General features: G+C 38.7%; 1 protein-coding gene across 1 annotated transcript; it reads left to right on the forward strand.

The window, feature by feature from the left end:
• The first annotated feature begins 2,462 nt into the window (after positions 1–2,462).
• On the forward strand, positions 2,463–4,121 carry LOC113280098 (receptor-like protein 38). The gene has a single exon (XM_026528748.1). The coding sequence runs from the start codon at positions 2,463–2,465 to the stop codon at positions 4,119–4,121; it is 1,659 nt and encodes a 552-aa protein (XP_026384533.1).
• The last annotated feature ends 12,074 nt before the right edge of the window (positions 4,122–16,195 follow it).

The following is a 16,195-nucleotide window of genomic DNA, read 5'->3' on the forward strand; positions in this document are numbered from 1 at the left end:
AGATAATACAATGACTTTACTTGTTTTCCAAATAAACTTTTTCTTTCCTAGTTTCTTGTCTTACACATATTAAAGAACTCTCTCAATACACAGATTCCTTTCCCTTATATAGGGTATTACATAATGGATGACAGCTAATAGATCCCCTATTTTCGGAGTCACTGTGTGTTACAATCGCTCATGTACATTCACTCAACTTCGCACACTTTACTCGTTCGCACAGATCATCGCACTTTATTCGTGACTATGGTGACATCATTAAAAACGTCATCCTAATTTTAGTATACGCGATGGTATTTCTCTTTCCTTAAATGACCTTTACTTCGCATGCATAATGAATGTGCGATATTCACTCCTACAATTTAGTTGCAGCCCACAAGGCCACACGCAACAGTTGATTTTAAACAGGTTGTATATATTACTCGATGTGTGGTTCACCTTTATATGGGTGAAATTTGCTGGCTTGAGATGTGGAAAGAAAAACATGATTTGTGTGCTTTGGGCATAGCACACGCTAGTACAAACTTTCATTTTCATTTTCTTTGGTATGTTTGAAAAGATTGAGACGAAATGACAACTAAATATGCTGAAATCAGAAGAGTTGTTTTCATCCTTGGTCGCTTTCCTGTGTTCAACACCAGAGCTTACATATTACTCAATAATGAACTGTACTGCTGATCCAGCAATGGTATCTATGCTTGCTTGGAAACAATGGATTTCAATCGCCGTTAAGGAAAAAAGTTGAATCTGACGTGAATCGAATAACACAACCTTATGATCTGGAGTCAAGCTCGTTACCATTGCGCAACAAATCCAACAGGTAATAATCTGCCTCAAAAGTTTAAATAACTATTGTATTGTTCAAATGCGCCTAGCCACCCACATACCGACCATGACTGTTAATGGGAGTACCATACTGATGAGAAGGGCAACAAATTTCATATTGGACAAACAAGAAGGTGCTTTGTCCTACATTGCATTTAATACCCTCCCCAGTAATCTAGTACTCGTATTAGCAATATTGTATAATTACGATATTTTATTGTCGGTCTTTATCAAATGCAATACCGACAAGCAAAAAAAATATTGCTAGAAGTGTTTAATTTCCAAGTCAAGGTAGCACTGCGCATTAATTCTTGTTGATGAATAAAGCAAAGATAGCTAGCTAAGGATATTAACTCTGAGTGGAGTCCATTGCCGAAAGCAATCCCACAAACCGACCCAAAGGAGACGTTAAGTGGATATACAAGGTCTTATTTTGCATCACATATATGCAAGTAATTGATGGCTGTGGGATCAGATATGCTAACTGCCCAAACTTCTAACAGGAATATATACGGGTCATCGGAGGGACCAACTGCAATAATGCTTTTATGGCTTTTTAACTACCCAACTTGTAATAGACACTAATGCAATTCATCATGTCCCGATAAATACACGGCTACAGTATGCACAACAAGGTGGTTTTATGTAGTTGTCAAATGCAATATGCTATTAAAGACATAAACCATTCAACAAAAAAATTACACATTCGCATTGAGCTAATTCGGTTTTAGGTAGCGATGAATTCATGTTCTAAGACAACTCAAATGATATCACTTCATCTTCTTCTTATCCATCTTCATTTCCTGTTTTTCTTATTAAGCACTATCACTCTGTGCCCATTGCCGTCTCATGGATGCAACGAAGAGGAAATAATGGCACTCTTAACTTTCAAGTCTTCTTTGGAAGACCCATAAAATCGTTTATCTTCATGGCAAGAAGGCAGCCAACATAAAAACTGTTGCAGTTGGCATGGTATTGGATGCTCATATGACACTTTTCATGTTGTATCAATCGACCTCCGGAATATACACTTAGAAAATTATATGGACGAAGCTATGAACGGTGAAGAAACCGTCATCCAACCAAGCAGTTCAATAACAGGTAAACTGTCTCCTTCTCTATTCAACCTTACTCATTTAGAGTATCTAGATCTTACCTTCAATGATTTTCATAATCTGGAACCGGAAATCCTATTTCGGTTTTCTGAGCTAACTAAACTCACCCACCTTGATGTGAATGACAATCCATATCTTCACACTGATCTAACTAGAATGTTTCACAGCAGTTGGCCTAAATTACAAAAACTTCAGATATCATCAACTAATGAAACTGGATACATTCCGAGTTCAAATGCACCACAATTAGTCAGTTTTTCTGCCTCAGGGTGTTCAATTCAAGGATCCTCCGTGCCTTTTTCATTCTACAATCTTTCTCTGTTGCAGTATCTAGACCTCTCCAATAATAACATTACAAGTAATCTTTCTTCGATCTCCAGTTAAAAAAAACTACACTTTCTCGACTTGTCTCACAATAATTTTCAAGGACCCATACCAAGTTCAATCTGCAAAAAATTTCTACTTCGACAACTTTTTTTAGATAGTAATAATATCACAGGAGTATTACCAAGTTGCATTACCATGCTCAAAAACCTTGTTGACATTCGTATATCTAATAACGCTATCCGGGGCACTGTCTCACTGATCTCTTTGATTAGCAAATTCAAACTAACAAGTCTAGACCTGTCCTCAACTAAGCTGACCATTGACGTAGATGAACGCGTGCATCTGTACTCTAAACCTACATTGGAGACTTTAAAACTGGGGAAACTGCATCCGAACGTATTCCCTACTTTCATTTGCAATTTGACTCATCTTAAGCAATTGAATTTGTCTCATTCCAACCTCATGGGACCTATTCCTTCTTGCATCTCCGAACTCAAAAATCTCCTGTACTTGGATTTGTCTAACAACAAACTCCGTGGTCCTCTTCCTGTTTTACCTCAAGGTATCTATCATTTGGATTTATCACAAAACAAGCTTGATGGTGACATCTCATTAAAAGCTGGAGAAAGAATATCGAGTGCTAGAGAAATTAGTCTAAATGGAAACAAACTTTCGGGTACCATTCCATCTTCAATATGTTCACCAGAACCAAGGAAAACATATGATCCGGTATTCATTGATCTCTCAAAAAACAAACTGTCTGGGACTATACCTTCTAGTATAGGGTCATGCAGTTTACTTTGGTATTTAAACCTAGGCAACAACAATCTTTCTGGAAATGTTCCGAATGAGCTTCAACAAGTAGAACGTCTACAATATCTTCAATTAAGCCATAACAAACTCAATGGTACTTTCCCCAAGTCCATAGAAAAACTTTACTCCTTGCAAGGTCTCGACTTAGGATATAACAACTTTGAAGGTAATATACCGTCTGGTTTTGGTTCACCGACTGACCTTAGGATTATTTCTTTAAGGTCAAACAAGTTCAATGGGTCCATTCCTATAGGGATTTACATTACCTTTTTCCTTCAAATATTAGACTTGTCAATAAACAATTTCTCAGGTCCCATTTCAAGAGAAATAACAAAGTTGATGATGCTAAAAGTTACAACTACTCTGTACCTAAGGCGAACGCAAAATGGTAAAATGCAATTTCAGTTAGCCATTAAAGGCAGCGTGGCACAATTTGATGACCTATACGAATATAGTTCAGGAATTAATCTATCATGCAACATTCTGGATGGACAAATTCCCACAGAGATAGCTTCTTTAAATGGGCTTGCTATGTTGAATCTGTCGCATAATCTTTTCTCCAATAATATTCCACTGAATGTCGGAAACATGTCTAAATTAGAGTCTTTGGATTTAAGTTTCAATAGACTATCTGGACATATCCCGCAATCTTTGACATCGATCGATTCTCTTGGGTTTTTAAGCTTATCTCATAATAATTTAAGCGGAAAGATTCCAAGAGGAAATCACTTTGATACGTTGAGTTTGGAGGGTTCTACTTTCGTTGGGAATGAGTTTTTGTGTGGATTTCCTACGGAGAAAGATTGCGAGGGTAAACATAGTATTGGTATCGATAAAACTAATCCTTCAAGTGAAACTGATAACGATGATAAAGAGGATGCAAAACAGAAGCTATTGTTGTATGCTATTGTTTCCTTAGGATTTTGGAGTTTGTTTTTAGTTTTGCTTCTAAATAAACAGAAATGGTGGTTCCCTTATTGGAGAATTGTTGATTCAGTTGCCGTTGCAATAGTAAAAAGATGTATACATAAAAATGAGTAAACACATTGTTCTTATTATCTTTTTGAAACGAATTCTAGTTATCTCTGTTACTCTACCAATTTGTGTAATGGAGATCTGTGTATCTAATTGCAATCACAATAATAAAATCTTTATTAATGATTGCAGTCACAAGTTCTATTCTATGTAGAATGCAAGTAGCTTTCTTCTGAATTATGATCTCATAGTCATAGTAGCATTTGATATTAGGAAGGAGTGCGAAGCATCCTTATCGCTAATTTCATCTTTGATGGCTTCTTGCAGAAAGATTAAGGATTGGATGTATATGTAGCTGGGAAATTAAGTTCTAACTGATACTACAATGAACAAACCCTACAATATCTTGGATAACCAACTTGTGCAGGATGGATTTACAGTTATCACCGAACTTTCCAAACACACAGTGTTGGAAATATACATCTTGAGTTCCGTGCTGCATAAGTAAATCTCACTGCATAAGTAACTTAAAGCGAAACTGAACTAACCATATAATTCCGTTCTGCAGTAAGCCTATCAGTCCAATGAGAATACATCACCATTTCTCTAAATATTTTGTTGTTTGAATCATATAAAATGAATCCATGATCGATCCCCCATAAAATCTTGTAGTTCTTGAAACTCCACATCAACTCCAAATATATACTGCTGGTTATACTCTCGTGGGTAATGGAAAAACTTTTAGTCCAAGATTCTCTAACTCCATATTCTTGCATCATCCATACATCAACCCCGACACCAAAAAAACGATAAATTAAACATATACACCCTCCCAATACTCCTATTCCTAAATCCAACATATCTGCTTCCAAAGGTTCTTCTGGATATGGAATAGGTGTTTCTGGCAGTCCAACCTCTTCGAATCTCTCATTGACAATATCAAAACAAACCAGTACATGAGTGGAGTCTCGCCCGAAGGTACGCATAAGCCAATGAAGAGCTCCACAAAAGAGCACACCACAATATCCTTGGTAATAAATACACAAAATTGGTTAAAAAGACCAAAATTAACAATTCTCGGATGAAAAAGACTTGTACATTTTGATACTGCTTAAATGGCCAAAAATTAAAAAGATACTGTTCAAATGGACAAAAATATAAAAATAGCCACACTACGGGAAAAAACATCATTGACGACACAAGATAAGAGTTGCAGTACCCCTACGACAACTCCATTTCATGCATTGTGGAATGGGGGTATTGTAGAAAGTCCAAGTTTTTCTACAATGGATGACAAGTGTTGTAAAGGGTGATGTGATTCATGGTTCGACAATAGTTTGTCAATGTTGTGATTCTCTTTTGATTTTTTTTGATAACCTAACACAACTCTTGCTTGTATTGTAAAACAATCGTGGACAACATAAGTAGTATATCATAGAAACATATACAACAACAATTACCAGTATTATGAATAATATTTGCAGAACACTTGTATGAATTGTCGAACTATCTTGGACAGCACCTGGTTATGTCGTAAAGACATTTTTCACAACCTTTGGTATGTGTAGTTGAAATATGGAATACAACTCTTATTAGAAGTTGTGTGCATAAAACTATTTTGAAAAAAAAAATTATAGCTGAAACCGAATTGCATGAATTGCCGAAAGTATTTCACATTCACATTAACATGCCAGTGTAGCACATTTACATTCATTCAAGTTAACCTACCACTCCAATTGCATTACCTATCTAACTTCAAATCACCTTGTATGAAAGTGTGTTGCTCAACGAAAGAAAATAAAATGATAGATTCTTTGAACATGACTAAAAATATCATATAATTCGTAAAACATAGATATTGGCCTTCCCTAAAAATATGACAGTAGCATACACGTTCCAGTATGGTAGTCTGGGTTACATTGCTAAATGGAAATGATCCGTTTTTGCTGCACACTCTCTTCTTGGTAAACCTAACACCGATTATGAGAAATATAGTGGTAGATGATACCGTAGAGGCACTGGCTTAGACATGAAGTGTCATAGTTCTCAATGAAAGCCTATAGGAGAAGAGTGTCATTTAGCAATACAAAGTAACAGTCAAAATTTTATAATACAAAGTAACAGTCAACCTAAGAGTGTCATTTAACAATACCTTACACTGAAACTAACCTTTCCAAGTCCTAGAGAGGGTTCACCGTTAGGTTGTGGACGGGGGATGACAATATTCATCAATGTACCTGCAATCGCAAAATGTACGAGTTAGAAACAAATTATTCTGAAGGCTGTTCAGGATATAAATTCTGCAGAACGTAGTCATAGATTATGCAATCTTGGCAGTAGTAAACAGGACCTGATCATCATGCAATTTTTACTGTATATAAAGAGATGGATAACTAATTAATAGCTAAAGGATTCGCATATAACTGCATATACGAGGTTTTAGCAGATAATGAAGATATATATCTGTAAACTTCTCTAGTTCGATCCATGTTTTCCGAATCAAGATCTTCGTACAGAGCATAATTGATCCTACACAAGAACAAATTTTGCCCATCAAGTCATCCCCTGCTGTCCAATGCACTACACAACCACCATTCCAGACATCCTCCTCAAAGCATTAATTGCATCAACATCTGCAGCTTGACAACCTAGCCATGGCAGCAGCATCACAGTCACAACACCAATATCCTAAGCCATTCTCCTCAAATCTATCAGCTGAATCCATCTGAGCTTTAACTGCAGTCCATACATGTGCTACTGCAACAGCTCAACACCACCAGTTTCATGAGACATACATTCCCTTCTTCACAGCCATCATAACAACATTCCCCATTACCATTTCACATCACTCCATTCATCTTGCTTCCAAATGTCCTAAAATACAACTAGGTTCGCAGGCCATTCATTGTATTGCGGCATCTCCATCACCAACTGCAATCCCATTTTTATCTCAAGACTCAGTTTCAGCCATATTCATTTCAACTAAGAAAAAATACAAGAAAGATAAGTTGTAACTGTAGGATCAATTGCTTTCAACTCTACCTGAATTCCGTCAAGCTCTCTCTTGAACCTCTCCTATGAACTCGCGTAAATCATCTTGGTCCTCACCCTTGTGGTATCATGAGACCTTCAAAACACAATAATGAGACAAAGGTTACTCACAGTTCTAACCCTGACCATAATTCCTATCAGACAACAAAAAACACAGTTGCAAAAGTTATCAATAGATGAAGAAAACCTTTCTCTTTTGGCAATTCTCATAGCTTTCAGCTGACTCGCCAAGCTTCTCCAGAATAATTTGCTTTTGCTTATCCTTCTCTTCAATTTTGTACACAACAAAACGGAAAGTCCTTTTTTCCTTCAATTCCAAAAACCTTTGTTTGCAATCATCGTGCACAGCAATCTCCGACGCTGCATTATTCTAATACAAAAAATTCAATCCACAATTCAAAATCAATACCAATCCACTATACCCACATACCAAAATCAATACGAATCCAAATACAGGACCAACAAGAATCAATACCGAATACAAATTCCAACCTCCTCTCCCATTCTTCTCCATATCTTCCTCTTTCTCTTCCTCCTCCACTAGCACCACCTCTAGGTCTAACTCAGGCGGTACCTGAAATTGCAAATCAAACACAATTATGTTAAAACAATGACAAAGAAAAAAAAAAGTAAAAACACAAAGTGAAAAATCCCAAACATTATACACAAATAATACTTACAATCCAAATATTTTCAACACCACCAAGTACAGCAGCAGCAAGCTTTGATCTAAAAGGATTCCAGACTTTGTACCTAATCACTTTACTACCACCTTTCATTCCACCACTACCACGACCTCCTCCTTTGCTGCCTCCTCTGCCTATACCACCACCATGGCCTCTAATTTTTCAAATCAAACATTCCCATCTCTAATCCTTCCCTAAAACCTCAATTTCAATTTCAATCACTTGATTCAATTACATCCAAGAACCCTAATATCTATTTTGGGAAAGAACATAAACCCTAGCTTCTCTAATCTTCATTAAAACTCACACATCAATCACTAATTCTTCCTCATCATATTGTGTTCACAAAACCCATCTTTAATTTCTCCATTTCTAACTCAATTAACGATTCACTAAGAAAACCCTAGTTCTCGATTCATAATAGGACTCAATCTTCTTCTTCATAATTAGCAGAAACACCAACTCCTTCTTCTTTTATACATCCTCACGATTTAAATTTCCTCAAGCCATACCTCAATTTCACCTCTCGATTTTCAACTGAAGAAGAGCAGAGAAGAAGAACGAAAAAGAAGAAAGAAGAAGGGAGAATAAGAAGATAAAATGAGTTTCAAAGAAGCCATTGCAATTTGAAAGAACCGATCTACAACTTCCGTAAGTTTTTTTACATAAGAGAGTGATCGAGAAATAGATTCTGTGGTGAGTTAGGGTTTTCTTTTGCAAGGGAGGCGGAAGATAAGGTTAGAGACGAAGATAAGAGAGGAAAATGAAGAAACTGTGAGAAATTTTCTTTTGATCTTCTATATACCTATCTTTAAACGGCCAAGATTTGATTTAAATATGGTCATACGGATTAGGGATATCTTTGGACGGTGCAGATTTGATTTGAGACTGTCATACGGATCAACGAAAGTGTGTTTTCTTTGTGCTTTCTCTATGTGCTTCCGGATTGAATTTCGACTAGTCACATAAGTCGTGAAGTAATTTCGACTATCCATACATGTCATGAAGTATCTTTAGTTCACACTGGAAGACTCGGGTTCTCAGGATACACCATTGAAATCGATAAACATGAAGCTCTTTGTGTGTTTTTTTGTTCTTTTTTTTGTGATTTCGATTTGTGCTTTTGTGCTTTATTTTTTTGCTTTCGGTTTATTTTAACTAGGGTTAGCAAGATACATCATCGAAATTGATAAATATAAAGCTCAGTGTCGACTCGAACTTCAAATGTGGCATAATGGCATACAAACTATGAATCGGGAAGCTCCAGGAGGGTTCTGACTTCAAGCTTAGCATAATACATCATCGAAATTGATAAATATGAATCTCAATGTCGATTCGAAATTAGGTATAACGACAAATAAAGTATGAATCATGAAGCTCCAAGAGGGTTCTGACTTCAAGCTTGGCATGATACATCATTGAAATCGATAATAAATATAAATCTCAGAGTCGATTTAAACTTAAAATATGGTATAACGACATAGAAACTATGAATCATGAAGCTCCGGGAGAGTTCTGACTTTAAACGTAGCATGATATATTATCGAAATCGATAAATATGAAGCTTAGAGTCGATTCGAACTTCAATTATGGTATAACGACAAACAAACTATGAATCATGAAGCTTCGGGAGAGTTCTGACTTCAAACGTAGCATGATATATCATCGAAATCGATAAATATGAAGCTCAAAGTCGATTCGAACTTCAAATATGGTATAACGACATAGAAAATATGAACCAAGAAGCTCTGGGAGGGTTCTGACTTCAAACTTAGCATGATACATCATCGAAATCGATAAATACGAATCTCAATGTCATTTCGAACTTCAAATTCGGTATAACGACAAACAAACTATGAATCATGAAGCTTCAGGAGGGTTCTAACTTCAAACTTGGCATGATACATCATCGAAATCCATAAATATGAATCTCAGAGTCGATTCGAACTTCAAATATGGTATAACGACATAGAAACTATGAATCATGAAGCTCTGGGAGAGTTCTGACTTCAAACTTAGCATGATACATCATCGAATCGATAAATTTGAAGCTCAATGTCGGTTTGAACTTCCTAAGAACGATGAATTCATTCATCTACAGCTAAGATTCCATCGGAATATTCTTCGAAACCTTAAACACACCACAAATTTGTTAACTTTGACATTGAACCTGGCTACGAGCTCAAAATCTTGCCGCGAGTAGACTACAATAAGTCGGAAACTGCGTAAGAACGATGAATCCAGCCATCTACAAGTAAGATTTCATCGGAATATTCTCCGAAACCTTAAACACACCACAAATTAGACACTGAACCAGGCTCTGAGCTCGATAGTTGGTCGCGAGTGGACTATTATAAGTCGAAAACTTTATAGGAACGATGAATTCACCAATCCACAGATAAGATTCCATCAGAATATTCCATTTACAGGTAAGATTCCTTCGAGATATTCTACGAAACATTAAAAAATCATATTTCTGCATATTGTATGCGTACCCGGATCCAAGATCGAAACCTGGCCGTCGAATCCCCCAAACCTCATTTTTTCCCACATTCTATATTTTAACTTCAACAACACTTATAAGTGTTGTTATACGTTTCTATTAAAAAAAAAAAAAAAACTTGTGAACTGTAAGGATGGTTGATGAGCTAGACATCCACGCATTAGGTTCATGTTCGAATCTCCCCTCTAACGTATTTTTCATTATCATATTTTTGTGTTCTTCAACAACACTTGTGAGAATTGTGATAGGCTAAGTCACTACACTTATGAAACAAAGTTGTTATACCTAAATGTCGTCACAACAGTTTTGCTAAAGGAGTTGTCGTTTGTTTTCTTAGCGCAACCCCTTATTCTTAAGGGTTGGTAGTGATGATATACGACAACTCTTCCTTTGAAACCAGTTGTAAAACATAGGACTTTCTACGATGTATAGCGAAGTGTTGTAAATCTCCAGTTGTAAATGTATATTTTTCCCGTAGTGCCAGGATGTAACCAGTTTCATCCTACAAATTTTCAAATATTTTTTCTTATTTTTAATTTATATCAGGATGCATCCAGTTTCATCGTTACTATTTTTTAAGTTTAAGCCGCGATGAATCCAGTTTCATCCTTGCTAAAAAAAATTTGGTCATTTCACCCATACTAATTTTTACTCGTCCATTTGAACCATGTTTTAAGTTTTTTTGGACAAATGACCCATTTTCCGTAATAAATATTGTTAGGTATGCTTTGAGTGGTTTTCAATGAATTTGAGCTTAACGTATAGACATCAACATCAGAACACTTTGTAGCCCAATCGACAACAACCCTTACCAATTTATAGTCTTAAGTCATGTAATCATAACAAAATCCATAACCACGCCTGAGGCTTTTTACTTCTCTTGGCATGGGTATGCTCTTGTAAAATTCTGTTGCCGGATTCCAAATATAATACTCCTTCTTGGATTATGGTAAAACTCTCGCCCCCTTCCTTGAGGGAAAAGGGGAAATATATACTATTATTATTATTATTCAATGAGAATATTCTGGGTCCTATAAATATGGAAAAATATAATCTATTACACCCCCTTAGTCTTAGCGGGAGAGGAACAAACGCTTAGACTAGTACGAAAACGAATAAATAATTGTCTAGGAAGACCTTTTGTAAAAATATCAGCATACTGATTTTCAGATGGAATGTGCAACACTCGAATGTCTCCAATACGTACGCATTCACGAACAAAATGAATGTCGATTTCCACATGTTTTGTGCGTTGATGTTGAACAGGATCACCAGACATGTAGACAGCACTCACGTTGTCACAATACACGATAGTAGCGCGTCGTAGTGGTATATGTAGCTCAAGAAGTAAATTCCGGAGCCAAGTTGTCTCGGCCACAGCATTGGCCACGCCCCGATATTCAGCTTCAACACTAGAGCGAGAAACAGTTTCCTGACGTTTGGAAGACCAAGAAACAAGGTTGTCACCCAGAAAGATGCAGAAACCAGAGGTTGATCACCGTGAATCAGGACAGCCCGCCCAATCAGCATCGGAGTATGCATGGATGCCAGAAATGGTGGATACAGATAAAAACGATCCATGATTGATAGTGCCCTGGAGGTACCGAAGTAAAGGCCGAAGCGCCTGCATGTGAGGTTCTCTAGGGTCGTGCATGAATAAACATACCTGTTGAACCGCGTAAGATATTTCCAGTCGAGTAAAAGTAAGATACTGTAATGCCCCGTCCAAACTTCGGTATAAGGTAGGATCCTTAAGAGCTGGTCCAGAGGTAGCGCTAAGCTTCGAGTTGGTGTCGACCGGAGTGGCTACTGGGTTGCAGGCAGTCATGGATGCACGAGAGATGATGTCCTTCGTATAGAGTGACTGAGATAAAAACAGCCCGGAAGATGACCGAGTACCAGTAATGCCCAAAAAATGATGTAATGAGCCAAGATCAGTCATACAGAACTCTCGTTTCATCATGTCAATAAAACGGGTGAGAAGAACATCAGTTGAGGCAGTGAGTATGATATCATCAACATACAGTAATAAGTATGCGGTGTTGTGTCCTGACCGATAAATAAATAGAGATGGATCACATACACTACCCTGGAAACCACAGCTAATGTTGAAAGTCGCAAACCCCTGAAACCACGCCCGAGGCGCCTGTTTTAGACCATAAAGAGATCTACGAAGGAGGCAAACATGATCCGGGCGAGTAGGATCAACAAATCCCGGAGGTTGATGCATATAAACTGTCTCAGCTAGATCCCCATGGAGAAAAGCATTCTTGATGTCCAATTGGTGAATGGGCCAATATTTGGAGGTAGCAATGGTGAGGACTGTGCGGATAGTTGCGGGCTTGACGACCGGACTAAACGTCTCAAAGCAATCAACTCCAACTTTTTGTGATTTACCGTTGGCGACAAGACGGGCTTTGTGACGTTCCAAAGTACCATCTGCATGAAACTTGTGACGAAATAGCCACATGGAGCGAATGACATGAGCAACAAAAGGTCTCGGCACTAGATCCCAAGTGTGAGTTTTCAACATTGCAATGTATTCATTCATCATGGCTTTCTTCCAGTTTGGGTCCCTAAGGGCATATAGGTGAGACTTTGGGAGTTTGGAAATTTGTTTTTGGATTTGAACATGGAGATTTAGCTTGTGAGAGGGACGGAAAATCCCATGGGACGCCCGAGTGGCAGGGCGAGAAGGAGCAACAGGAGTGTTGCTCGGACTGGAACTGTTGGCAGACATGGAAGGTACAGTGGGACCTGGAGTGGAGCTGTGTGATGGGGGGAGTTTTTGTGCAGGAGTGGATGAAGACGTGGATGGAGTTGGTTGAGAAGGACCTGGAGTGGTATTTGGGGTGGAGGAAAACTCGGTGTGTTGTGCTTTACGGGACCGGGAAGGAGAATTGGAGGAGCTGGAGGGAATGTCTGTTTCCATGAGCGACGGACAGGGAGAGGGAGAACAGGAGAGTGGAAGTGGGGAGACAGCGGAAGGAGGTGGTCGTTGACGGCGATGAGGTGGGGTATAGAGTTGGTGAGAGATAAGAGAGGACGGCTGTGTAGTAGGAGGAGATGGGTATACCAGTGGAAGTTGGAACATAGGAGAAATGGATTGGGGAGAGGGATCGAGATTTTGAGAGTGATTGTTGGAAGGAGTGCGGAAGGGGAAAAAGTTTTCATCAAACATTACATGTCGAGATAAAATAATTTTGTTAGTGTCTAGGTCGAGACAACGATAGACACGATGATGGGAAGAAAAACCAAGGAAAACACATCTAGAGGACCGAGGGGAAAGTTTGTGTTGGGTGGTGGCGGAAAGATTAGGATAACAAAGGCAATCAAACATACGTATGTGATCATACGTCGGTTGGCGTTGGTAAAGAATTGACACAGGTGAGGCGAAGTGAAGAACGGTTGAGGGGAGGATGTTATGGAGATAGACGTCCATATGGAGTGAATCGGCCCAATATTTGTATGGGATAGAAGCATGGGACATGAGAGTGCGGGTGATGTCGTTAACACGACGAATCATACGCTCCGCTTTCCCATTTTGAGATGAAGTGTGAGGACAGGAGAAACGAAAGACTAAACCAGCGGTTTGAGAGAAATTGTGAAAAGAATAATTATCGAATTCACGTCCCATGTCGGAATGAAAGCATTTAATATCACGCTCAAATTGAGTTTTGACAAAAGACCGAAACTCCAAGAATTTGGAGTAGACTTGAGATTTGAGTTTCAAGGAATATACCCATAGATAATTAGTATAGTCATCCAACAATATAAGATAATAGCGAAAACCAGTATCAATATGTGAAGGACAAGTCCATAAATCACTATGAATAATAACAAAAGGAGCAAAAGTGAAAGAATTTGAGTCATAGAAAGGTAGAAGAACATGTTTACTAACTTGACAAGAATGACAAAGTTTGGTAGACTGTTTCTTATTACATTGAATTAAAGAGTGGGAACGTAAATTATCTAAAATAGCTTGTCCAGGATGGCCAAGACGGCTGTGCCAGACATCAAATGAGCAGGCGGTAAGAGACAGGGGAGGAGACTGGGATGGTTTTGAAGTGGGAACGGCAGAATCTGTGAGAGGATAAAGTTCCCCAGAGCTATCACAGCGAAGAAGGATCGCCCTCGAATTCAAATCCTTCACAGAAAAACCATATAGATCAAATTCAACAGACACATGATTATCAGTAGTAAATTTACGAACGGAAATAAGGTTTTTGATAATATCAGGAACAACGAGAGTATATTTGAGGTGAAGAGTTCGGGAAGATAGATTTATAGAGTGGGTACCACTGGCCGTAACTGGGATAGAGTTGTCGTTGCCAACTAAGATGGATTTAACATTGCTAGTGTTGAAAACAGTGTGTAACGTACCTGGATCCGCAGTAATATGTGAGGTTGCACCAGTGTCCATATAGAACGTGTCGTCCGGTGACTGCAGACTCTTGGAGCTGTAAGCTTCCGCAAAGTCCGAAGGATGCAACATCTCTGTGGAAGGAATGGCATATGCTTGGGCCTGTCCATAGGCAGCATCTCGTGGACGTTGTTGGGTCTGGCGGGAGCGAGCTGGAGAAGGCCAGCAGAGAGGAGCTGTGGGCTGCCAGTGGGGGACGGTAGGGTATGGGCTTGGAGGTGCAGCCCAGTAAGGCATATAGGGTGTTGGGTATGCTGGGTTTGGGTAGACTACAGCTCGTGGTTTATTGGGCTGACGGAACTGGGACGGGGTTGGCAGAAGTGGGGGTTCTGCTTAAAGCTGTTGGGTTTGAGGGCGTTGATGGTGCTGATTCCGCTTGTTGTAGCCGGAGCGCTGAGGACGCTGTCCTGTGGAGGAACCGGTGGCTGCTAGGGCTGTAGAAGACGCCATGGAGGTTTGTTGCGTACGAAGAATTTCTTCGGTGCACAGTTGTGAACGGGAAGCATCAAACGTTGGCATATACTGTTGAATGAAAGACGCAACGGTGTTGTATTCCTCCGGAAGACCATTGACAAGTTGGATAACCAACCGTTTGTCATTCATGGGGAAGTCAAGATCAGTCAATCGATCCGACAATGACTTAAGCTTGTCACAGTAGTCATCAATGCTAGCACAATCAACAAACTTTAGATTGACAAATTTATTTTCAAGGGTTGTAACACGATTACCTTTGTTATCTTGAAAAACTTTTGAAGATGATCCCAAAGTTCTCTAGCGGTTTTTCCGGATTTCAAAACCGTGAGCATCAAGTCCTTGGCCATGGTGGAGAACATCCACTGACGGCACAAAGCGTCGAGTTGAGTCAAGATATTTTTTTCAATCTCCGTTGGTGGTGCGGATCCATCAATGAGGAATAGAAGACCGTGAGCTTGAAGATGTAGTTCAAAGAGAAAAACCCATGAAGAATATTCATCCTGTTTGATATCAAGGAGAATAGGGATTAGGGTTTTTATGTTTGTCACAACAAAGGATGGATGCACGGATTTTTTATCACCTGCCATGGTTTTTCTAGGGTTCTAGGGAAGAAGAAGAAGGAGAAAAAGGAGAAGAAGAAAGATCGGTTTTAGGATCGTGATACCATCTTGAATTATGGTAAAACTCTCGCCCCCTTCCTTGAGGGAGAAGGGGAAATATATATTATTATTATTATTCAATGAGAATATTTTGGGTCCTATAAATATGGCAAAATATAATCTATTACTCCTTTCCATGACCACCAATTTTTCTAAGATGTATCCAAACGAAGCCATTACATGAAGACAAAAAAACAACTTCGCAATCTTGAAATTTGAGAGGGTAATTCATGTGATTAGTAGTAAATTCACACGTTGTTGATGATGTTGTTGTTGACAATGACAATAAAGACGATACTGACTTATAATCTATCGTGTATATTTTGTTACGTTTAGCCTCGCAA

This window comes from Papaver somniferum, chromosome 5 (assembly GCF_003573695.1).
Source record: "Papaver somniferum cultivar HN1 chromosome 5, ASM357369v1, whole genome shotgun sequence".
Classification (NCBI taxonomy): domain Eukaryota; kingdom Viridiplantae; phylum Streptophyta; class Magnoliopsida; order Ranunculales; family Papaveraceae; genus Papaver; species Papaver somniferum.

Bases quoted from the DNA above. Each gene is read 5' to 3' on its own strand.
- LOC113280098 (XM_026528748.1), top strand. From the start codon at position 2,463: ATGCTCAAAAACCTTGTTGACATTCGTATATCTAATAACGCTATCCGG.